Source organism: Coregonus lavaretus (assembly GCF_964263955.1).
Source record: "Coregonus lavaretus genome assembly, chromosome: 2".
In the NCBI taxonomy this organism is placed as follows: domain Eukaryota; kingdom Metazoa; phylum Chordata; class Actinopteri; order Salmoniformes; family Salmonidae; genus Coregonus; species Coregonus lavaretus.
In genome coordinates, this window is record NC_139989.1 from 85,139,547 (window position 1) to 85,166,046 (window position 26,500).

Below are 26,500 nucleotides of genomic sequence, written 5' to 3' on the forward strand. Positions count from 1 at the left end.
ACTAGTCATCTAGTCATCAACCACTTCACTAGGACAGCACATCTACTGATTCAACTAGCCATCTAGTCATCAACCACTTCACTAGTACAATCAGGTTGTAGAGGTTTATCTGTCTAAAACCTTCATTGGTATTCTTCATTGTTTGTGATAATATTGAATCAACCGAGTGGCGCAGTGGGCTAAGGCACTGCATCGCAGTGCTAGCTGTGCCACTAGAGATCCTGGTTCGAATCCAGGCTCTGTTGTAGCTGGCTGCGACCGGGAGACCCATGGGGCGGCGCACAATTGGCCCAGGGGAGGGAATGGCCGGCAGTTGGTAGAGCTTGGCGTTTGCAATGCCAGGGTTGTGGGTTCGATTCCCACGGGGGGCCAGTATGAAAAAAATTAAATAATAATAATGTATGCACTCCCTAACTCTAAGTTGCTCTGGATAAGAGCGTCTGCTAAATGATTAAAATGTGAAGTGAAGGATTAATCTACCTATAACTGAAGGCAGCCAGTGTATAAAAACTGCACCAGACAGATACAAATGAGAGTTTGACTATGTTTTACTATAGACCATTAGGCCAGCCAATCCCAAGAGTCAAGAGCATGGGGACTCTTAATTTGAAGGGACATTTTACACTATGGTTCTACTGATGCTGCCAAGAGAACAGAGATGAACCAGTGGAGTAGCTGGGGCCTGTTGCACAAAAGTAGAATTAAGACATCCGGGATAAATGACTCAGCTGAGCTCAATGAAGCCAAAACATGTGCGTCCAGGCTTAATTGGTTGCACAAAGACAAAGCCAGGATGAGCAGACACGGATTCATTAAGCCAGGTGAAACCAATCCTGGATAGGTGCGCGCTCACGGCTCACTCAAATAGACCCCGCCACAGATCACAGATTAACTGATTTACCATGGCAACTAGAGCTGCGTACTTTTCCCCGTCGGAAGCACAAATCCTCATGGAGGCATACGAGGAGGTAAAAGATATAATTAAGAAGAAAGGCAACACCGCCACAGTGATAAAGCAAAGAGAAAAAGCGTGGCAAAGTATTGCAGACCGCCTGAATGCGTAAGTAGTGCACAATTACACACTCACCGCTCCGCTGAAACATCACAATTACAATTCAAATATTTAATTCACATCTCCAAAAATGCAGTTGTACTGTAATTATGAAACGGTTAAATGTTTAATTGAAATGCACTGCAGATATGAGTGAAATTGTGTAAAGTAACTCCATCACACTGTATAAAGCTATGATAAATTTTTTGATATTTTTACTGAAAACAAGACAAAAATACCAAGTAATTTTTTGCAGTGTGACTCCATTAAATGTGTGTGTGTGTGTGTGTGTGTAGATTAAACATGAACGGGCCAAAACGGACATGGCAGCAGGTCAAAATCAAATACAAGAACATTCTGCAGAATGGTATGGTCCCTGACTAATATTTAACAAAGCACAAGCATATATTGTACCCAGAAGGTGCCTGCTCACACATTGTCTGTACTGTTTTAGCAGTGAAAAAGAATACCCACAGACAAGGCACGGGTGGTGGGTCACCAAAGGCTGACCTTACCCCAGCAGAGGACATGGCCTTGGAGCTAAATAAAGGCAGGCCCGTCTTAGAGGGGATCCCTGGGGGGAAAGAGACGAGCATAGGTTCCTCCCAAGATGCCACCCGCTTCATTCAAGGTATGTCCTTCCATCTCTACATGGGATACAACCACATTCATATTGAATCAATTTGGACTGTCTGACTTTGGTTTACCTATTGCCTTGCAGTGTCTGGCAGCACTGTGTTCCTGTTAGAGCCACCAGCACAAGCACCAGAGGATGCTGATCCAGTGAGTACTCCATCAAAGGCATACTGTAGGCCTGGCATGTCTTGTCTACTAGCTTCAATATGAATCCGATTAAATGTGATAGGGTGAAGGCCCCAGTGCAGCAGCAACAGCACATGATGGAGACGATGATGAGGAGGAGACCATCTCTCTGGATTCCAGAAGGCATGAGGTATCATGTTAAGACTGTGAAAGTACTATTTACTCTACAATGGTGAGGAGTCCTCATCAAAATCAAAAAATCTAATTTCTTTTACAGGACCCAGATGCTATACAGTGGGAAAACCAGCCTGGCAACATAGTGCGTATTAATAAAAGGACACCACATCCTGCCAAATTCCAGCTGCGCTAATTGTATTGTGTTCACAGAGCTCACAAGCTATCAGAAAGTTGTATGGCAACCACCTCCGGCGCCAAATAGAACTGGCAGACATAGACATTCAGTACAAGAAGAAAAAGATGGAAAATCTTGCACTGGAGTCCGAAATAAAAAAGAGGACAATTAGGAAACTGGACCTTGAAATAAAAAAACTTGAGAGGGAGGTGAGATATGCCTTCAATGTACACTGTATGCTAACTGTAACACAAATGTATTAATCATTATTTTTCTTTCCTCCCCCAGCTCCAAGAAGATGACACAGCTCAAAATAAAAATTAGGTATATTCTCGTAAAGTCAAGTGAGCCATGACATATGAGCTCTTATTGTGAGCACACAGGACGGTGGCATCTTTCTAAGGTTTTTTTTATTTTCCCAGCAATCAGTACAACCAAGTCATCGTTATACGGCATCGCCCTCTTTTGCCCACCCCCCCAGCACCAGGTGTGGCCACTAGCCTATATGAAGGCCCAAAATTGTGTGTTCCTTTCTGCTCTGACAATGGCATGCCCATTCGTGCGAGATGTGGTGGATGAAGAAGCACTTGTGCTGAGGAGAGCCTTCAGGCGAGAAAGGGTCTTCGGGGACCGGTTGGACCCACTGGCCTTCCCTGATGACCATCTATATGAAAGATACAGGTTTTCTGCAGATGGCATCAGGTATCTATGCAGACTACTGGGTCCCAGGATTAAGCACCGCACTGCACGGAGCCATGCACTGAGTGTGGAGCAAATGGTTTGTGTGGCCTTGCGCTTTTTTGCTAGTGGAGCCTTCCTGTACTCAGTGGGGGATGCAGAACAGCTGAACAAGGCCACAATTTGCCGCACAATAAGGAGTGTGTGTCTGGCTATCAAAGCATTAGCAGATGTCTTCATCTCCTTCCCTGGCCACAGAAGACTCTGTGACATCAAAGAGGAGTTCTATAGGATTGCAGGTAAGAGGATCTACAAATTACAGGACAACTGTTAACACATAGTAGGATACTCATTACTTTGTGTGACAGGTTTCCCCAATGTCATTGGTGCAGTGGACTGCACACACATAAGGATAAAAGCCCCCTCAGGTGCCCATGAGGCCGATTTTGTGAATAGGAAATCCTTTCACAGCATTAATGTTCAGGTGAACATAACTTTTTGATATTGTCCATTGACGAACACTCTGCATTGCCAGTGATGTGCATTGATTGGTGTAATATTCCTCATCTTATGATTTCAGATGGTCTGCAATGCTGACTGTGTGATCAGCAATGTTGTGGCAAAATGGCCTGGCTCAGTCCATGACTCCAGAATCTTTCGGGCCTCTGAAATCTATCAGTGCCTATCACAAGGTAAGCCACACAACCCCTATTTATAACCATCATGGCTGTGTCAAGAATATCACTGTGTTTATGAGGTAGTAATGATGAGATTTTGTGTTGACAGGTGAATTCTCTGGTGTGTTGCTGGGAGACAGGGGGTATGGCTGCCAGCCTTTTCTCCTGACACCTTTCACAGACCCCCAGGAAGCACAGCAGGCCTACAACCATGCCCATGCCAGGACCAGGGCCAGAGTTGAAATGACCTTTGGCCTCCTGAAGGCACGCTTTCACTGCCTTCACAAATTAAGGGTCAGCCCTGTTAGGGCATGTGATATTACTGTGGCTTGTGCTGTCCTCCACAATGTGGCCTGCCTGAGGAAGGAGAGGGCCCCCAGAGTGCCACCAGCCATGGACTGGGACAATCCGGCAATCTTCCCTGATGACGACAGTGGTCGGCTGCTGAGGGACCAATATGTGTTGAATTATTTTAGTTAGTATGTGTGCTTTCAATTTTGGTTAAATATGTCCTGCGGTGGCAGAGGAATTTGGGTTTTTTTGGGTTCGTTTTTTTACGAATTTGGCCTCTTATGATGTTTGTGCGGTATACTGTGTGTAATACAAGGCTGCAGGGAGGCTACTGCATCCATTCATTTGTCTGTTCAGTTGATGTGTATGGATTTGTCCTGCATTTATTTTAGTGTGCAGACATGCAGGGTGTGTTATATACAGACCTTTGAATGTGTATGTATCATTTTGTATAATATGCTTGGATTCTGTGCTTTCCATCTTGTAGAGTCACTGTGACTTCAGTTTCGAAAGGAGCTGATGGTTTACCTGCTTTGTTTTGTCCTTATTCAATAAAGGAACATAATGTTACACATTGTGTTTTTATATTCATATGGAATGTGTATTTGTTTATATGACAGAGTACTAGGGCCACACTGAAGAAAAAGGATAAAGTCATAAATTTATGAGGCTGGTTCTTTCTGCAGAAAAGCTACATATTGTTTTTACAGTTTTGATACTTATGACAATGTGATACTTAATATTCTGGCACATCAGCATGTCTTTGTTTATGAAACCATACTGAAGTACAATTTCACGAAATGCCCCACATCTGTCATTTTAACAACTGTCCTCCTTTAAAACAACTGGTTACAATATTATGACTTGTGTTTTTTTCCCCTCTGTGGCCCTAATATTCTATCATTTTATATATAGCCTTATAGTCTATGGGAAACTGTAAATTATCTAATGATAGCAACATCATCTAAAAATCATTTTTTATCCAAAATCATTGAAATTAATGATCACAAACGTTTAAATAATGACAGTGGGTCTAGTTATATGTGATAACAATGTATAGTGAGCAGTGAAATAACTATTGGTTTCCATTTGTGGTGACTGCTGACTGACATTAGGGATGAGATTAAATAGATCCTGGAATTTAGCCTGGTCTGGAGCAGGCTAGCTCCACAGAATAAATCTCCATGGTAATTTATACCATAACATATCCTCCTGCCCCCTATCCATCTTTAGTGCAACTGGATTACGGATCAATTGAGCCAGGATCACCAAGATATCCTGGCTTAATCCCTTATCCTAGTTTTGTGCAACAGGCCCCAGATTTACAAAAAGAGTCAACAGAGACTGTACTTTCTCAAAAAGCTGGGATCTTTTAATGTTAACTGTACTATACTGACTGTGTTTTACAAATCTTAGTATTTAAACTTTTTGCATTGTTTGTTGGTTTGGCAATGCCACTGTCAGACAGAAAAATATGCTGAGAAGGATTATCACCACAGCAAGCAAGGTGATGAGATCTTTAAGTTCAGAGCCCTCAGCAAGGCTCACAAAAACATTTTAGACCCAAGCCACCCCCGTACCTGAACTTTGAACTACTCCCCTCTGGGTGCAGGTATAGGGCACCCCCCGGCAGGAAAAACAGAACTAGACAAACATTTGTGCCAGGTGTGATATCCCTCCTAAACAGCTTGGGCTAATGTTCCTATCCACCAGTAAGGCCAGCAGGCTAGTCTCTTTCATTGATATATACTGTATGTAACTGTTATGAATTTTGTATTGTCAATTTGTTGTCTACTGTATAAACGCCACTTTAAACATGTGCATGATAGTGCAACAAAATGTCCCCATGGGGACAATAAAGTCAGTAATGTAAAGTAAGTACTCATGGGCAGTATATCGGCAGTGAGATTCTCAGTGTGTTTCATGCTTAACAGCCCCACCATAGTCACAGTGTCAACACTGCTGTTTGACCACTGTGCTTCATCTCTGTAGAAAACTCATTCAGATGTAGAAAGCTCAGTGATGTGGCAGTAACCGGTAAAGACACATTCCTGTATTTCATTACAAACTGTAGTTTATTGTCCAATTTCAGATGAGTGTTTTCTAGTCTGGCTGGGCTAGAGGCTGGAGCTCTCACCTGTGTCACAGACAGATGTCATGTGTTCATCATACCCCCCTCCCATCCCCCCCCCCCCCCCCCACACACACACACACACACACACACATACAAACACACAGGTGAGCTGAGGCACATCTGTCTTAGAGTTATCACTCTCCTCCTCAGCAACACTTTCATTAGGAGTTGGCAGAGACAGCCTGCCTCGTGCGCACACACACACACACACACACACACACACAAACCACTGGATCCACAGCAACTCAAAAGCTTTTTCTGGGAGTGTGAGTGAGGAAGGATCTTTGGGTTCTCTGCCTCTCCTAGCAGCCTGTCATTCATCACTCAAGCTGTTTGCTAACTCTGCTTCATGCGTTGCCAAAATAAGTAGCTCTGTTTGTGCTCAGACAATCCTACATTTCACACATACACACACGCACACGATTCACCTGCACTGCACAGGCCCCAGAAGCACTGAGAATACTGGGCCTCAATTGGCTCTCAGTCACTGCAGCAAATAGCTATCGCCATAATTAAAGGTTTTTAATACGAGTAGCTGTTTTCCCCTGATGTGTCTTTGTCAAACTGTGGAAGTTTATTTAGTGGTGAAAGTCATTCTCAATCATTTTAACGTTCAACTGTCTCGGTAATTAGCAGGTTCAATGCTGCGAAGGGGTATTTTGGAATGACACCCTCCATTATATGGTGTGCAAGGACTGAACACTCGTTGGTGCAACACAGAATGTACCGAGATAGAAGGAGAGATTGTGGGTGTCTTTATGCCAACAAAGTGTGATTCCAGAGTTTCTACAGTGTTAAGTAGCCTTAGTTATGTTATTTTAAGGACCTATCTTGTGCCTCCTCGCCACAGCGCTACCGTGTCCTCAAGCAACTCAGCCAGAAGAAGCTGAAGGGTTTTTAAAGTGGACAACTTAAACGAAAACCATTCTCTTTTTTCATGAGTGTTCCAGAAGACAGACCTTCATTGCCAGGACAAATAGTGATGTTGTTTCCAAACCAAACTTCAAGGTCTTTAAGTGAGTGTGTGTGTGTGTGGGGGGGGGGGGGGGGGTCGGTCACATATTAACAGAGCTCTCTGCCTAGGCTTCCTCACGGCACCATGACAACCAATACTTACAAAGTAATCCTTATTTTGAATATTTTTGAAATAGACCAAATTTCTTTTGGGCTGAGAATATAAGACTTATAACTCTGAGAGAGCATCCAAGGGCTAGAATGATGTATATAGAATGTATGACAAACAATCATTTTTAAATATAATTCTAAAATCTTCAGAATTCTGAGATTTTTGTCCATAATACAGAATTCAAGCCAACATTCCAATCTCATTATGACTCAACAATTAAGCTAGGCTACAACCATAGAATTTGGAATTAGAACTTGGCTACAACAAGTTCCAAACCAAAGAAAACAACCAGCATATCCATTCACCACACCATAACTACTCAAGTGTATATCTTTTTAAATCTTCATAAGTGGACAGACATCGCAGAGGAGAGGTGAGTTAGAACATAATAATGTGTAAAAGTGTTTGACTTCTAAGGAAATCAGTGAAGGTAGGCCTACTTATTACCATTTAATAAATTATACCAGTTAGCCTGAAGGTAACTGAAGTTGGAAAACTGGCATGGCCAGACAGTTTTAAGAAAATGACATGGAAAAGATTCACACAAAATAAAAAAAAGAAGGAATACATGTTTCTCCATACATATTGATGCAGAGAGAAGTCATTGAGATGGAGAAAGAGATGACTGAAAGTGAGGAGATGGAGAAAGGCAACAAGATGAGGGGGGAACGAGAGATAGAAAGACAAAGAGAAATGGAGGGGCTGCTGAGAATGAGAAAGGAGATTGAGACTTGTAACAAGGTAGACCACTACCGGTGGAAGCTGCAGAGAGAGGTGTTGGAGGAAGTCAACAAGGTGAGGGTGGAACCAGAGCAAGAAAGAGAAAGGCTAATTGAAGAGTTGCTGAGACAGATAAGGGAGACTGAGGCTTCTATTGAGGTAAACTGCTACCAATGGAAGCTGGAGAGAGAGTTGTTTGAGAAACAGAGAGAAAGTGCAGTGTCAGACAGAAAAAATATGGAGCTCAAGATGGCAAAGCTGAAGGTGCAGAACATACTGCACTTGGCCAAGATAGGGAAGTTGACCGTGGAGAACACGAGGCTGTCAGCTGAGAATGAAAGGGTGAGAGAGGTGTCGGACAAACAGAGAGAAAGAGCAGCGACCGACAAACAAACAATGGTGGACAAGATATCAAAGGTGAAGATGTCCTTGGCCAAGTTATGGAAGGTGACAGTGGAGCACAAGAAGAGACTGTTAGCTGAGAATGAAAGGGTGGGGAAGGAGAGGGTGAGAGAGAGGAATGGATGGAACCTCATAAGAAATGGTTTGGAGACAGCTTTGGCCAAAGCAGACCAGGAGAGGAATCAGACCCTAGTAGCCTGGAAGGAGGACAGGGGGAGATGGGCCAAGGCCAAGGCTGGCCTACGAAGCCTCTTGGATCAACGGGGGGAAAGATGGATGAAGGAGAAGGAGGAGATTAAGAGGAGGAGCACGCAGGCAGCAGAGGAGTGGATAATTGAGCTGAGAGAGAAGGAGAGAGCGATAGAGGCTCTGGAAAGAGAAAAGATGAGGATTCTGTGCCTGAATGGACAAGAGAAGAAGGGATGGGAGATGGAAAAGAGAGAGATGGAGAAGGAGAACTGGAAGATTACAGAGGAGCGGGAGAGAAAGAGTAGTGAAATTGAGAAAATGCAAAGGGACAAAGAGAGATGGGCAATAGAGAAGAGGGATGTGGTGGAGAGGATGAAGGAGGCGTACATAAAGCTGTACCAGATGCAGACTGTCCTGAGGTTCAGAGAGCAAGAGCAGGCACAGGTACAGTACTCAATTTAACCAGTCACAGTTCAGGGAGGTCATAAGTCACCTCCTAATGGTTATACTATCAGATTCAACAGATTAAGTTGACTGCATGCTAGAGAAGGAGTAATAATAATATTTCAGATCACTGACCAACATGTATGGACTTTCTCTTTCAGATGGAAACTAAACGCGCCCAGAGAGTCAGGGCAAAGCAGGAGAAAAAGGAGAGGAAAGAAAGAGACTTGTTGGAGAAGAACAAAGTAAAAGAACTGCTCAGAGCTAGAAAAGCAGAGAGTAAGGAAGAAGTGAGGAAGAATAAGGAGAGGGTGAAAGCCCACCTGGACGAGGTGGCAAGGAACTATAATGAAAAGAAACAGAGGGAGAAAGAAAGAGAAAAGCTGTTGAAAAAGGCATATGGCAAAGAAAATCACATGGTGTACATCCCAGACCTCATACTGAAGAAGATGTAAGAACACAACGCATATGGAAGAGTAAATATTATCAGCTAGCATTGGTCAAAAGTTCATTTCTATCTTCTTTCATTTAGTGGAATACTTCATCAATAAAATAATATGAGCATTTATTTGTCAGCATTCATTCCCATATGGAAGAAAGAGCACACAAAATATGAGAAAAGTATAAGATGTGGAGAGGGCACGACAAAGCCTATTCGAGAGCATCCTGACTGAGATGAGAAATTCAATGAAATAATAGAATTATGAAATTGTTGTGTTGAATCAATGAATCAATGAATCAAATTGTGTTTACATATGTTTAAGACTCACACTTACCTCAGCCTGTTTCTTCCACTTCATGATCTGGGTATCATTGCCGACCCTCAACCTGTTAACATGTCCTCTAGTGGCATCAGAACATAGGCAGATGGCCATGGAGTTCAGAGTGAAGAATATCTTCTCACAGCATCTTCCCCTCCACAGCTCCATCTCCAGGCATGTTGGTACAAACTTCATTTTATTTTGCCTGCTGGTGAACAAGGCCATTGACAGCACCATCCATGTCCCTCTGTCAAGGAGGTCCTGCTTCTTACGTTGAAAGTCGTCTCTGAAAAGAGGAGACATTAGAAGGTTTCTTCTCTTAGTTTTGTCTTTTGTCTCGGACAAGGCTTACATGTCAGAGTTGTACTTACTTTACTAATTGACTTGTAGAAACGGTACAACTATATACAACATGTCAATTGTGAAATGATTGATATTTGACATCTAGTGTGAACATGATATTGGGTTAATCCTCACATTGTGGTGATTTCTCTACCTTTGATGAGGTCTACTTTGAGGTTTCTGGCCTGGGGAAGGGTTGCCCTCTAACAGGTGGTCATCAAAGGTGCCTTCTCCTCTGCCCCACGCCAGAGTCTCACTCCAGGAAAAGGTCTGAAAGACCTCTGTCTCCACAGGTTGGGACAAGGGACCATCTTTTTCCAGCACTAACTCCTTTTCTCTGAAAGTACATAGAAATCACACAAACCTATGATCCTACATTGTAGATGTATGGTATGGCATATCAACTGAATTGTAAAGTGGTTATCCCACTGGCTATAGGGTGAATGCACCAATTTGTAGTCGCTCTGGATAAGAGCGTCTGCTAAATGACGTAAATGTGCCCTTGAGCAAGGCACTTAACCCTAATTGCTCCTGTAAGTCGCTCTGGATAAGAGCGTCTGCTAAATGACTAAAATGTAAATGTAAATGTGTCCTCTTCACCTCGGGGACAGGGGACTTTGTTGGTCTTCCAGACAATCTCACCTTCTTCACCTTAGCTGGTGTAATAGCCAATCTCACCTTCTTCTCCTTAGCTGGTGTAACAGCCAATCTCACCTTCTTCACCTTAGCTGGTGTAACAGCCAATCTCACCTTCTTCTCCTTAGCTGGTGTTCAAGCCAATGTCACCTTCTTCACCTTAGCTGGTGTAACAGCCAATCTCACCTTCTTCACCTTAGCTGGTGTTCAAGCCAATCTCACCTTCTTCACCTTAGCTGGTGTAACAGACAATCTCACATTCTTCTCCTTAGCTGGTGTAACAGACAATCTCACCTTCTTCTCCTTAGCTGGTGTAACAGCCAAGCTCACCTTCTTCACCTTAGCTGTGTGTGTGTGTGTGTGTGTCTATATAGTAAATGCTATATATATATATATATATATATATATATATATATATATATATATATATATATTATATGGTTATATATTGATCATTATATATTATATTTATATAAATGAAGGTAGTGTGTATATATATATAAAAATATAATGTGTAAAACTAGCAGTGTGAATGTTAAAACAATAAATGTTATAGAATAAGAGTTTACTGAAAATAATATAAGTAATTAAGTGAATAATTTAACAAATGTAGTGAATATGTCTGTTTGTAAATGAAACCTAGGCTATACAATTATTGTAATATGTAAATAAACATATATTTTTATGATTTATCTTTCCTGGTTGTTATTTCTCAGTATCTCTAAACAGAAAATGTGCCAATCAATAAAGTTTTCTTTGGTTGATGCACCATCTGTAGATTGCGTGATTTGATTGGACAACGAGCATTTAAAGAAAGACACTTAACTACAGAGGACAAACATTTTATGATTCATTATTTTTTGAAGTATTGACCTTGGGAGAATACCTTTTTAGTGTTTTTCAAAATTGTTATTACACGACAAGTTCAAGCCAATTTTGTCTGCATTTTCAAATGATATATACTTATGTCTTATGCCTTAATTGTAGTAGCTTATCTGTATTATGTGGCTGGCCACCCCTTTACAACTCGGAAGGCATGGTTTTGCAGATAAATGAGTAAAAGTGAACTACACTCTTAAAAGAAAAGCTTCCTGTAGGATCCTTTAGGATAATATAAGGTAAAAAATATACCTTAATATTAATTTCCAAGCCTATACTCTGCCATCAGCTCGTTGTTGAACCGTTGTAGACTTCAGGGGTTCTTTGAAAAACCTTTTTCAAAAGAAGGGTTCGTTTTGGAACCAGCAGCGCCCTCGTGAGTAAAGGGCGCTCGAGCGTAGAATTCAAATAGGCCCTTTTCACGATGACGTCATCTAACTTCCGCCTTTCCGCGTAGCAGGTTAACTTCACTTCCGTTCGCCCGTAACCTGAGACTTCTCAACGAAAATACAACTGTTGACCACTAACTAGCAAGCTAGCTACTTGAAGAAATTCCAAAAGGTACGTTTAAGTTAAATTAGTAAAGTTAAGAGTAATAATGTTTACGTATATGCAATGGTTTGTAACTTGCTAACGTTATTGTTAATTCATAATTGTTCACTGCCTTAGTTACTTAAAAGTGGGCTAACGTTAGCTAACAACAACTTAGTACCAGATACCGATAACGTTAAAAGGTAGCGTTACATTGCTGCCTGGCTGTAATGTAACAAGTTTACTTAGCTAGCTATCTAACCCTTTGTTAGGCAGTTAGTTTATTCATGAATGTATAGTAACTCACCTATTCAAATACTGTTGTGCATGATAGCTAGATAAATATTGATTCCTGGTCAAAGCTGAATGTTAATTTAGCTGTTTCTTTTCTCCCGGTGTCTGTATCGCAACAGCATCCCATCCAACACCGAAGCATGGCACAATCTTCAAGAAGATGCTATTGCAGTGTACCATTTTGTTCAAACAACAAACAGAAATTCCCGTATCTGAGTTTTCACGATTTCCCTGTTGATGGAGAAATACGTGCCCGTTGGGTGAGGGCGATCAGGAGAGATGAGGGACCAAGTTTTAAGATTCTTCGTGGGAGCACCTTTGTTTGCAGTCAGCACTTTCCCCCTGAGGATAGATACACATCGGCCAGTGGACGGATCCGTATTAAACAGGGATCAGTGCCGTCTAGATTCCACTGGAATGATTGGGGTAAGGATAGGTAGACAGCGTTAAACGTAATACTACTGTAATCCAATAATATATTACTTGTACAAAATGTTTAATAATTTAATCCTGATGCAATATAGCTGCTACATTTTGTCATTTTAGGGACTGAAAAGTGATTACCAAAATGTATCATGACAAGCATATGGTTAATTTCACACATATAGGATGCGGCTCACAAGCTCGGGAGTCAGTTTACCAGCGAGCAAGAAAGCGTCTTGGTGTTGCTGTCCTGGATGATTCTGATCATGAGATGCCTGACAGCACAGAGGGTGCTTAGCCTGCAGTGACAAACGATCACGACTATGCCTGCCGTCCTTCTCCTGGTTAGTATTACAAATAAGAGTAACCATGTATCTGTTTGGCAAAAAAAGTAAAAGTATATGGCAGTTAAGTAAAAATACTATTTTATACTACGATTTGGAGTAACTGCTCTCTCTGTGAAAAGACTTGGCGTTTTAAACCTCATCCATCTTAGAAGCTTCTTCAGTTTTATTTATTGAAAATGGGATGGGATAGATGAGTAATAACTAACCTACCAACATGTATGCTTTTTCTTCCCCTTAAGGTAAACTGGACAGTGCTACTCAAAGAATTCGAGAGTTGGAGCTGCAAGTGTTGTCCCTAGAAATTGAGATCCAGCACCTGACAGTTAAGAAGCAGCATCCACTCCTTTTTAATTTTTGTGTCACAGATGAGGACTATCGCTACTACACACGATTCAGCTCAAAGGAGGTCTTCACTGTGTTTTGGGATTCTGTTTATCCCTCTGCTTCACGGCTTGTATACTGGTCTAAGGCACAGCAAACGGCACATGTGACACCTAGCCCTCACCGAAAACGTCCACTTATTGATGAACTATTTATGTTTCTGTGTCGTGTTGCAGCTGGGCTTCAGGAGAAAACCTTGTCTACCATCTTTGAGGTCAGCCTGTCCACAGTTAGCCGCATCATTTTAACATGGACTAGCTACCTTTACCAGGTTCTTGGCTCACTGCCGGTGTGGATGACAAGAGAGCAGGTGCAGGCCACAATGCCTGATAAGTTCAAGCTCTACTGCCCTCAGGTGAGAGTTATAGTAGACTGCACCGAGATCCGCTGTGAAACACCATCCTCCCTCTCACTACAGTCAGAAACCTTTTCGAGCTACAAAAATCACACCACCTTTAAAGGGCTGATTGGTGTAGCTCCATGTGGTGTTATCACATTTGTATCAAAGCTCTACACAGGCTCCATCTCCGACATGGAAATAACACGGAAATGTCAGATCTTGCATTTACTTCAGCCCGGAGATGAATTAATGGCGGACAAGGGTTTCCTGATCGAGAGGATGTTGTCAGAAGTGGGGGCAACACTCGTCATCCCTCCACTGAAAAAATCTCCTCAGCTCAGCAGGGAGGACACTCTTAAGACCCAGGCCATCGCCCGGCTGAGGATTTTAGTCGAGAGGGCCATACGGAGGGTGAAGGAGTACCATATCTGGGATGGGCTTGTTCCTCTTTCCACAGTGGGTTCAGTGAATCAGCTGTGGGCCATCTGCTGCCTCATGTCGAACTATCAGGGACCTCTTGACATTAAAGGAGACAAACCAGTCTGATGTTTTTGTCAACTGGAAGTTGTATATTTCCTGAGTAAGCTAGATGGGCTGTAAATAAAGTACTTTTATATTACTGTATTGTATGTACAAAAAAATGTAAATATGAATTAACTTTGTTGGTAATTTAATTGATCTAATGTTATACTGTATGTTTTTGTTAAGGGTAATAACTTTTTCATAGCTATTAATGAACCTAATGTGATATATTGTAAAAATATCCAACTATTAACCATGTTATGTGCTTATGTGTCATGGCACTGATGGAACTATTAAATATATGTTTGCAAGCAACTGCTTCCAATCCTTTTTGATTTTGGTAAGAGCATTTACAACATCGCAATCCTTTTCAAAATTTGTATTTCAATACATAGATATACAGTATATAACACAATTAAGTTCATTTGCAGTTAAAGAAAAACATGTCGACATTTACATCACAATCCTTTTCAAAATGTGTGTTTCAGTACATAGGAGATATACAGTATATGACAAGTTAATTTGCAGTTAAAGAAAAAAATGTCAAAGGTTCACCTTCCACATTTACCTTAACACTATTTACACATAAAATTCTGCCTTATGTTTTATAACTTAAGAAGACATCCATGTAGATGAGCGACACCGGATGTAAACATAACCTGCATCGCGGCAGAACGGAAGTTGTCTGACGTCACGTGAAAAGGGCCTATTCTGCGCTGGAGCGCCCTTTACTCACGAGGGCGCTGCTGGTTCCAAAACGAACCCCTCTTTTGAAAAGGCTTCTTCAAAGAACCCCTGAAGTCTACAACGGTTCAACAACGAGCTGATGGCAGAGTATAGGCTTGGAAATTAATCTTAAGGTATATTTTTTACCTTATATTATCCTAAAGGATCCTACAGGAAGCTTTTCTTTTAAGAGTGTAGTTCACGTTTACTCATTTATCTGCAAAACCATGCCTTCCGAGTTGTAAAGGGGTGGCCAGCCACATAATTAGTTTTAAAAGTCTACCATGACAACAACTATCCCATTGACTATATCCAGTAATAGTTTCTTATTGTTCTAGTTAAGATCTCACAACACAGTTACGCCACTACAATTAAGGCATAAGACATAAGTATATATCATTTGAAAATGCAGACAAAATTGGCTTGTACTTGTCGTGTAATAACAATTTTGAAAAACACTAAAAAGGCTATGTATTCTCCCAAGGTCAATACTTCAAAAAATAATTAATCATAAAATGTTTGTCCTCTGTAGTTGCGTGTCTTTCTTTTTTTGCTGAAATCCATACTTTTTCATTAAACATTAATGAAATTCAACCACCGACTTTTTGCTCCTTTTTTTTGCAACTGTGTCATTTGAATATCCAATGACTTAGACCAAGGGCTCCAAATACTCGTTGTCCAATCAAATCACACAATCTACAGATGGGCTGTCAACCAATCAACATTTTGCAGATCATTACAGGCATCAGTAAACACAAAATTGGGCGCATAACTTTATTGACTTGGCACATTTTCTGTCCTGAGACACTGAGAAATAACAACCAGGAAAGATAAATCATAGAAATATATGTTTATTTACATATTACAATAATTGTATAGCCTAGGTTTCATTTACAAACAGACATATTCACTACATTTGTTTAATTATTCACTTAATTACTTATATTATTTTCAGTAAACTCTTATTCTATAACATTTATTGTTTTAACATTCACACTGCTAGTTTTACACATTATATTTATATATATATATATATATATATATATATATATATATATATATATATACACACTACCGTCATTTATATAAATAGAATATATAATGATCAATATATAACCATATAATATATATATAGCATTTACTATATAGACACACACACACACACACACACACACACACACACACACACACACACACACACACACACACACACACACACACACACACACACACACAGCTAAGGTGAAGAAGGTGAGATTGGCTGTTACACCAGCTAAGGTGAAGAAGGTGAGATTGGCTGTTACACCAGCTAAGGAGAAGAAGGTGAGATTGGCTGAAACACCAGCTAAGGTGAAGAAGGTGAGATTGTCTGGAAGACCAACAAAGTCCCCTGTACCCGAGGTGAAGAGGACACCTCCAGTCTATGGGTCTGGTCCCCTTGCCAGGGCCAGATATTACCTGGATTGCCATCGATACCTCCATGCTTTGTTTATGAGGTCACACGTGAAGAAGTTCAAAGAGGACATCATCAAGAGGTAAGGTAGTAGAAGTATGTGATAAGAGTGATTGTTTTTTAGACTTGAGATTATAATTCAGTTGATATGCCATACCATATATCTACAATGTAGGATCATAGGTTTGTGTGATTTCTATGTACTTTCAGAGAAAAGGAGTTAGTGCAGGAAAAAGATGGTCCCTTGTCCCAACTGGTGGAGACAGAGGTCTTTCAGACCTTTTCCTGGAGTGAGACTCTGGCGTGGGGCAGAGGGGAAGGCACCTTTGATGACCACCTGTTAGAGGGCAACCCTTCCCCAGGCCAGAAACCTCAAAGTAGACCTCATCAAAGGTAGAGAAATCACCGCAATGTGAGGATTAACCCAATATCATGTTCACACTAGATGTCCAATATCAATCATTTCACAATTGACATGTTGTATATAGTTGTACCGTTTCTACAAGTCAATTAGTAAAATAAGTACAACTCTGACATGTAAGCCTTGTCCGAGACAAAAGACAAAACTAAGAGAAGAAACCTTCTAATGTCTCCTCTTTTCAGAGACGACTTTCAACGTAAGAAGCAGGACCTCCTTGACAGAGGGACATGGATGGTGCTGTCAATGGCCTTGTTCACCAGCAGGCAAAATAAAATGAAGTTTGTACCAACATGCCTGGAGATGGAGCTGTGGAGGGGAGGATGCTGTGAGAAGATATTCTTCACTCTGAACTCCATGTCCATCTGCCTATGTTCTGATGCCACTAGAGGACATGTTAACAGGTTGAGGGTCGGCAATGATACCCAGATCATGAAGTGGAAGAAACAGGCTGAGGTAAGTGTGAGTCTTAAACATATGTAAACAGAATTTGATTCATTGATTCATTGATTCAACACAACAATTTCATAATTCTATTATTTCATTGAATTTCTCATCTCAGTCAGGATGCTCTCGAATAGGCTTTGTCGTGCCCTCTCCACATCTTATACTTTTCTCATATTTTGTGTGTTCTTTCTTCCATATGGGAATGAATGCTGACAAATAAATGCTCATATTATTTTATTGATGAAGTATTCCACTAAATGAAAGAAGATAGAAATGAACTTTTGACCAATGCTAGCTGATAATATTTACTCTTCCATATGCGTTGTGTTCTTACATCTTCTTCAGTATGAGGTCTGGGATGTACACCATGTGATTTTCTTTGCCATATGCCTTTTTCAACAGCTTTTCTCTTTCTTTCTCCCTCTGTTTCTTTTCGTTATAGTTCCTTGCCACCTCGTCCAGGTGGGCTTTCACCCTCTCCTTATTCTTCCTCACTTCTTCCTTACTCTCTGCTTTTCTAGCTCTGAGCAGTTCTTTTACTTTGTTCTTCTCCAACAAGTCTCTTTCTTTCCTCTCCTTTTTCTCCTGCTTTGCCCTGACTCTCTGGGCGCGTTTAGTTTCCATCTGAAAGAGAAAGTCCATACATGTTGGTCAGTGATCTGAAATATTATTATTACTCCTTCTCTAGCATGCAGTCAACTTAATCTGTTGAATCTGATAGTATAACCATTAGGAGGTGACTTATGACCTCCCTGAACTGTGACTGGTTAAATGGAGTACTGTACCTGTGCCTGCTCTTGCTCTCTGAACCTCAGGACAGTCTGCATCTGGTACAGCTTTATGTACGCCTCCTTCATCCTCTCCACCACATCCCTCTTCTCTATTGCCCATCTCTCTTTGTCCCTTTGCATTTTCTCAATTTCACTACTCTTTCTCTCCCGCTCCTCTGTAATCTTCCAGTTCTCCTTCTCCATCTCTCTCTTTTCCATCTCCCATCCCTTCTTCTCTTGTCCATTCAGGCACAGAATCCTCATCTTTTCTCTTTCCAGAGCCTCTATCGCTCTCTCCTTCTCTCTCAGCTCAATTATCCACTCCTCTGCTGCCTGCGTGCTCCTCCTCTTAATCTCCTCCTTCTCCTTCATCCATCTTTCCCCCCGTTGATCCAAGAGGCTTCGTAGGCCAGCCTTGGCCTTGGCCCATCTCCCCCTGTCCTCCTTCCAGGCTACTAGGGTCTGATTCCTCTCCTGGTCTGCTTTGGCCAAAGCTGTCTCCAAACCATTTCTTATGAGGTTCCATCCATTCCTCTCTCTCACCCTCTCCTTCCCCACCCTTTCATTCTCAGCTAACAGTCTCTTCTTGTTCTCCACTGTCACCTTCCATAACTTGGCCAAGGACATCTTCACCTTTGATATCTTGTCCACCATTGTTTGTTTGTCGGTCGCTGCGCTTTCTCTCTGTTTGTCCGACACCTCTCTCACCCTTTCATTCTCAGCTGACAGCCTCGTGTTCTCCACGGTCAACTTCCCTATCTTGGCCGAGTGCAGTATGTTCTGCACCTTCAGCTTTGCCATCTTGAGCTCCATATTTTTTCTGTCTGACACTGCACTTTCACTCTGTTTCTCAAACAACTCTCTCTCCAGCTTCCATTGGTAGCAGTTTACCTCAATAGAAGCCTCAGTCTCCCTTATCTGTCTCAGCAACTTTTCAATTAGCCTTTCTCTTTCTTGCTCTGGTTCCACCCTCACCTTGTTGACTTCCTCCAACACCTCTCTCTGCAGCTTCCACCGGTAGTGGTCTACCTTGTTACAAGTCTCAATCTCCTTTCTCATTCTCAGCAGCCCCTCCATTTCTCTTTGTCTTTCTATCTCTCGTTCCCCCCTCATCTCCTCACTTTCAGTCATCTCTTTCTCCATCTCAATGACTTCTCTCTGCATCAATATGTATGGAGAAACATGTATTCCTTATTTTTTTTATTTTGTGTGAATCTTTTCCATGTCATTTTCTTAAAACTGTCTGGCCATGCCAGTTTTCCAACTTCAGTTACCTTCAGGCTAACTGGTATAATTTATTAAATGGTAATAAGTAGGCCTACCTTCACTGATTTCCTTAGAAGTCAAACACTTTTACACATTATTATGTTCTAACTCACCTCTCCTCCGCGATGTCTGTCCACTTATGAAGATTTAAAAAGATATACACTTGAGTAGTTATGGTGTGGTGAATGGATATGCTGGTTGTTTTCTTTGGTTTGGAACTTGTTGTAGCCAAGTTCTAGTTCCAAATTCTATGGTTGTAGCCTAGCTTAATTGTTGAGTCATAATGAGATTGGAATGTTGGCTTGAATTCTGTGTTATGGACAAAAATCCCAGAATTCTGAAGATTTTAGAATTATATTTAAAAATTATTGTTTGTCATACATTCTATATACATCATTATAGCCCTTGGATGCTCTCTCAGAGTTAAAAGTCTTATATTCTCAGCCCAAAAGAAATTTGGTCTATTTCAAAAATATTCAAAATAAGGATTACTTTGTAAGTATTGGTTGTCATGGTGCCGTGAGGAAGCCTAGGCAGAGAGCTCTGTTAATATGTGACCGACCCCCCCCCCCCCCCCGCACACACACACACACTCACTTAAAGACCTTGAAGTTTGGTTTGGAAACAACATCACTATTTGTCCTGGCAATGAAGGTCTGGCTTCTGGAACACTCATGAAAAAAGAGAATGGTTTTCGTTTAAGTTGTCCACTTTAAAAACCCTTCAGCTTCTTCTGGCTGAGTTGCTTGAGGACACGGTAGCGCTGTGGCGAGGAGGCACAAGATAGGTCCTTAAAATAACATAACTAAGGCTACTTAACACTGTAGAAACTCTGGAATCACACTTTGTTGGCATAAAGACACCCACAATCTCTCCTTCTATCTCGGTACATTCTGTGTTGCACCAACGACTGTTCAGTCCTTGCACACCATATAATGGAGGGTGTCATTCCAAAATACCCCTTCGCTGCATTGAACCTGCTAATTACCGAGACAGTTGAACGTTAAAATGATTGAGAATGACTTTCACCACTAAATAAACTTCCACAGTTTGACAAAGACACATCAGGGGAAAACAGCTACTCGTATTAAAAACCTTTCATTATGGCGATAGCTATTTGCTGCAGTGACTGAGAGCCAATTGAGGCCCAGTATTCTCAGTGCTTCTGGGGCCTGTGCAGTGCAGGTGAATGGTGTGCGTGTGTGTATGTGTGAAATGTAGGATTGTCTGAGCACAAACAGAGCTACTTATTTTGGCAACGCATGAAGCAGAGTTAGCAAACAGCTTGAGTGATGAATGACAGGCTGCTAGGAGAGGCAGAGAACCCAAAGATCCTTCCTCACTCACACTCCCAGAAAAAGCTTTTGAGTTGCTGTGGATCCAGTGGTTTGTGTGTATGTGTGTGTGTGTGTGTGTGTGTGTGTGTGTGCGCACGAGGCAGGCTGCCTCTGCCAACTCCTAATGAAAGTGTTGCTGAGGAGGAGAGTGATAACTCTAAGACAGATGTGCCTCAGCTCACCTGTGTGTTTGTATGTGTGTGTGTGTGTGTGTGTGTGTGTGTGTGTGTGTGTGTGTGTGTGTGTGTGTGTGTGCAGGGGGGGGTGAGGAGGGATGGGAGGGGGGTATGATGAACACATGACATCTGTCTGTGACACAGGTGAGAGCTCCAGCCTCTAGCCCAGCCAGACTAGAAAACACTCATCTGAAATTGGACAATAAACTACAGTTTGTAATGAAATACAGGAATGTGTCTTTACCGGTTACTGCCACATCACTGAGCTTTCTACATCTGAATGAGTTTTCTACAGAGATGAAGCACAGTGGTCAAACAGCAGTGTTGACACTGTGACTATGGTGGGGCTGTTAAGCATGAAACACACTGAGAATCTCACTGCCGATATACTGCCGATGAGTACTTACTTTACATTACTGACTTTATTGTCCCCATGGGGACATTTTGTTGCACTATCATGCACATGTTTAAAGTGGCGTTTATACAGTAGACAACAAATTGACAATACAAAATTCATAACAGTTACATACAGTATATATCAATGAAAGAGACTAGCCTGCTGGCCTTACTGGTGGATAGGAACATTAGCCCAAGCTGTTTAGGAGGGATTCTACTTGTAGAATAGCAATGCTTGACAGTGGCCAATAACTTGACTTTGAGCCAGTCAGAGAGCACGAAACCCCATGTGGGGGAGCCAGCAATTATTTATTTTTAAAGAGGGCATTTTCTGCGTACATCCACAGATGAGCCAGTCACACTTCATATGCAATGTAGGCTATGGGATGGTAGCTAGATAAGTGCACAGACTTAATGCACACAACACTAAATCAAATCAAATCAAAATAAAATAAAATAAAATCAAATTTTATTGGTCACATGCGCCGAATACAACAGGTGCAGACATTACAGTGAAATGCTTACTTACAGCCCTTAACCAACAGTGCATTTATTTTAAACAAAAAAAGTAAGGATAAAACAACAACAAAAAAGTGTTGAGAAAAAAAGAGCAGAAGTAAAAATAAAGTGACAGTAGGGAGGCTATATATACAGGGGGGTACCGTTGCAGAGTCAATGTGCGGGGGCACCAGGTAGTTGAGGTAGTATGTACATGTGGGTAGAGTTAAAGTGACTATGCATAAATACTTAGCAGAGTAGCAGCAGCGTAAAAAGGATGGGGTGGGGGGGCAGTGCAAATAGTCTGGGTAGCCATGATTAGCTGTTCAGGAGTCTTATGGCTTGGGGGTAGAAGCTGTTGAGAAGTCTTTTGGACCTAGACTTGGCACTCCGGTACCGCTTGCCGTGCGGTAGCAGAGAGAACAGTCTATGACTAGGGTGGCTGGAGTCTTTGACAATTTTGAGGGCCTTCCTCTGACACCGCCTGGTATAGAGGTCCTGGATGGCAGGAAGCTTTGCCCCAGTGATGTACTGGGCCGTACGCACTACCCTCTGTAGTGCCTTGCGGTCAGAGGCCAAGCAGTTGCCATACCAGGCGGTGATGCAACCAGTCAGGATGCTCTCGATGGTGCAGCTGTAGAATTTTTTGAGGATCTGAGGACCCATGCCAAATCTTTTTAGTCTCCTGAGGGGGAATAGGCTTTGTCGTGCCCTCTTCACGACTGTCTTGGTGTGTTTGGACCATGATAGTTCGTTGGTGATGTGGACACCAAGGAACTTGAAGCTCTCAACCTGTTCCACTACAGCCCCGTCGATGAGAATGGGGGCGTGCTCAGTCCTCTTTTTTTTCCTGTAGTCCACAATCATCTCCTTTGTCTTGGTCACGTTGAGGGAGAGGTTGTTGTCCTGGCACCACACGGCCAGATCTCTGACCTCCTCCCTATAGGCTGTCTCATCGTTGTCGGTGATCAGGCCTACCACTGTTGTGTCGTCGGCAAACTTAATGATGGTGTTGGAGTCGTGCCTGGCCATGCAGACATGGGTGAACAGAGAGTACAGGAGGGGACTGAGCACGCACCCCTGAGGGGCCCCCGTGTTGAGGATCAGTGTGGCAGATGTGTTGTTACCTACCCTTACCACCTGGGGGCGGCCCGTCAGGAAGTCCAGGATCCAGTTGCAGAGGGAGGTGTTTAGTCCCAGGATCCTTAGCTTAGTGATGAGCTTAGAGGGCACTATGGTGTTGAATGCTGAGCTGTAGTCAATGAATAGCATTCTCACGTAGGTGTTCCTCTTGTCCAGGTGGGAAAGGGCAGTGTGGAGTGCGATAGAGATTGCATCATCTGTGGATCTGTTGGGGCGGTATGCAAATTGGAGTGGGTCTAGGGTTTCTGGGATTATGCTGTTGATGTGAGCCATGACCAGTCTTTCAAAGCACTTCATGGCTACAGACGTCAGTGCTACGGGTCGGTAGTCATTTAGGCAGGTTATCTTAGAGTTCTTGGGCACGGGGACTATGGTGGTCTGCTTGAAACATGTTGGTATTACAGACTCAGTCAGGGACATGTTGAAAATGTCAGTGAAGACACTTGCCAGTTGGTCAGCACATGCTCGGAGTACACGTCCTGGTAATCCGTCTGGCCCTGCGACCTTGTGAATGTTGACCTGCTTAAAAGTCTTACTCACATCGGCTACGGAGAGCGTGATCACATAGTCATCCGGAACAGCTGGTGCTCTCATGCATGCTTCAGTGTTGCTTGCCTCGAAGCGAGCATAGAAGTGGTTTAGCTCATCTGGTAGGCTTGTGTCACTGGGCAGCTCGCGGCTGTGCTTCCCTTTGTAGTCTGTAATAGTTTTCAAGCCCTGCCACATCCGACGAGCGTCAGAGCCAGTGTAGTATGATTCAATCTTAGACCTGTATTGACTCTTTGCCTGTTTGATGGTTCGTCGGAGGTCATAGCGGGATTTCTTATAAGCGTCCGGGTTAGAGTCCCGTTCCTTGAAAGCGGCAGCTCTACCCTTTAGCTCAGTGCGGATGTTTCCTGTAATCCATGGCTTCTGGTTGGGGTATGTACGTACGGTCACTGTGGGGACGACATCATCGATGCACTTATTGATGAAGCCAGTGACTGATGTGGTGTACTCCTCAATGCTGTCTGAAGAATCCCGGAACATGTTCCAGTCTGTGCTAGCAAAACAGTCCTGTAGCTTAGCATCTGCGTCATCTGACCACTTTTTTATTAACCGAATCACTGGTGCTTCCTGCTTCAGTTTTTGCTTATAAGCAGGAATCAGGAGGATAGAGTTATGGTCAGATTTACCAAATGGAGGGCGAGGGAGAGCTTTGTATGCGTCTCTGTGTGTGGAGTAAAGGTGGTCTAGAGTTTTTTTGCCTCTGGTTGCACATTTAACATGCTGGTAGAAATTAGGTAGAACGGATTTAAGTTTCCCTGCATTAAAGTCCCCGGCCACTAGGAGCGCTGCATCTGGATGAGCGTTTTCCTGTTGATTAATGGCCTTGTACAACTCATTCAGAGCAATCTTAATGCCAGCATTGGTTTGTGGTGGTAAATAGACAGCTATGAAAAATATAGATGAAAACTCTCTTGGTAAATAGTGTGGTCTACAGCTTATCATAAGATACTCTACCTCAGGCGAGCAAAACCTCGAGACTTCCTTAGTATTTGATTTTGTGCACCAGCTGTTGTTTACAAATATACACAGACCGCCACCCCTTGTCTTACCGGAGTCAGCCGTTCTATCCTGCCGATGTAGCGTATAGCCTGCTAGCTGAATGTTATCGTTGTTGTCGTTCAGCCACGACTCCGTGAAACATAAGATATTACAGTTTTTAATGTAGGATAACCGTAATCTTAAATCATCCATTTTATTCTAAATACTTCCTCCAAGACAGCTAACCACTGTAGTTAGTATTTGTCATGTGAATTTTTATCTCTAATTCACCCTAAGCTTGAATCATTACCAGAGGTTGTAAGGCTCTGGTTTTAATCATCAATGATTCAAGGTCCACAATCCACAAGTAATTATCAGTTCATTTATTCATGGAGAGCTCTGAAGCCAAAAACACAAACATACTGTTTTTATACCCCTTGACAAACAAAGGCACTATGCTCCTCCCACCTTTAGGTGGCTTTCTTAAACAGTTCCCGCCTCCTCCTTTACCCTTGAATGTTTAGTACCCCCTCTGTTAGTGGGTTGACACTACATGATAATTCTAACATTTATACTGTATTTGGGGTAAAATCCTTTAGTCATTATTCTTAAAATCCAAATTAATCTAACAATCCACCCCTTTGACTAAATATTCCCACATTCAGGATAAATGTATTTTACAAGCATGATTAATCTCAGAGATCACATCAGAACTAATAAACATTTCATCCAATTGCGGTCTTTCAGGGTCCAAATCCTCGTCATCCACCAAGCCTGGAGGATCGTTTTTCATATTCCCCTGGTCAGAGTCCGGAGTCAGTCCATCTCTCATCATTGTTTAGATACTGCATTTCACCAACGCCTGACTCACCAATCCTCGGACACAGGGAACAAGACAACAACCACATAATACAAGAATACCCATACAAACACTGATCGCTCCTAAGATGGTGGCTGCTAGGGTTTTCCATTTACCAAATATTTCATCAAACCACCCTATCCACAATGTACTAACTTCTGAGTTCAGTTCATCCTTCACTTAGTGCAGTTAATTCGGTAAGAGCTCTGGTGACTGTCCCATCCAGTGTGGTGTTGTTAGGGATAAATATGCAACAATGGCTTATCTTTCTATAGACACCGGCCCTTTCTGCCTGATCTAGAACCAACCTCTACTAAGTTATGAGCGGGATGGCGGATAATCGCTCAGAGATCCCCTTACTGCATCTCTAGTCTTGTCAATAAATCGCTGTTGGTTGTAATAGATATAATTTATCCAATCCATATTTTTGTTTGTCCCCCACCAGAAAAATTTTGTAGTAAAACTCTCCCATATTTGATTTATAGCTTTGTATTCGTCTGGAACACCCCTGGGGATGCCTATACCATCTATCTAAATTGGGCTATTTCCTTCCTGACTTATTTATTTTTCTCCTAATTATTCTTCCTGTCACTGGTCTTTGATGACCAATTCTTACAGGTTGGACCAACAATACTGGGGCACAAGTACCCACCCATCCCTCTGGTAATGTCTGCCGAATGCTCCCTTTGTTAGTGTATGCCCACCACACATCAGTCAGAGGGATGGTTAGGTTCCTAATTTTTTTTCCCTTCCTTCCTTATCTAAATCAGTCACATTAATTATCTCCTTACAGCCATCAAAATCACCCAAGTTACGGGTGCCATTTCTATGTCTGTAACACTGGTATTCGCCAGGAGTTAAAGTGAATCTAGGTGGGCTGGCCGAGTATGTCAATTTTGCCAGCCCAATCCCTGTGCAATTTGGCTCTTTTTGATTGGACCCCAGGTCTAATACACAGGGAAACATTGCCTTTGGCATTGGGGCGGTCAACATTGTCGGTCGCCCAATGGAGCATGCATAACAATTGGTCTCTCCCAAGGCCCTAGCGGTGTATTTCATCCACTTTAACCAGAGATTCTCATCAGGGACCCCCTCCACTTCCCCATTGTTCCATTCCTGGAGGAGAAAATCTTTCATAGTGGACGGGTTAGTCAAATTAACTCCGTCATCCCTTGACTGATTTACTCGGTCTATTGTCATTA

At 42.3% G+C, this 26,500-nt stretch overlaps 1 protein-coding gene and 1 long non-coding RNA gene across 2 annotated transcripts in view; one reads left to right on the forward strand and one right to left on the reverse strand.

Annotated features, from left to right (window-relative positions):
* The window catches only part of LOC311142441, a 1,015,744-nt gene that overhangs the window by 886,515 nt on the left and 102,729 nt on the right, over positions 1-26,500 (reverse strand). The gene's annotated exons all lie outside the window — the stretch shown is intronic.
* On the forward strand, positions 2,930-4,401 carry LOC311141827 (putative nuclease HARBI1). The gene is made up of 4 exons (XM_084177314.1): positions 2,930-3,142; positions 3,212-3,327; positions 3,424-3,535; positions 3,630-4,401. The coding sequence occupies exons 1-4, from the start codon at positions 2,941-2,943 to the stop codon at positions 3,998-4,000; spliced, it is 801 nt and encodes a 266-aa protein (XP_084033440.1). The 5' UTR covers positions 2,930-2,940; the 3' UTR covers positions 4,001-4,401.

What these genes read in the sequence shown, in the direction of transcription:
- LOC311141827 (XM_084177314.1), top strand. Translation starts at nt 2,941, where the DNA reads ATGGTTTGTGTGGCCTTGCGCTTTTTTGCTAGTGGAGCCTTCCTGTAC. An exon ending in GGAGTTCTATAGGATTGCAG is followed by an intron (nt 3,143 to 3,211) that starts GTAAGAGGATCT and finishes TTTGTGTGACAG; the next exon opens with GTTTCCCCAATGTCATTGGT. An exon ending in TTCACAGCATTAATGTTCAG is followed by an intron (nt 3,328 to 3,423) that starts GTGAACATAACT and finishes TTATGATTTCAG; the next exon opens with ATGGTCTGCAATGCTGACTG.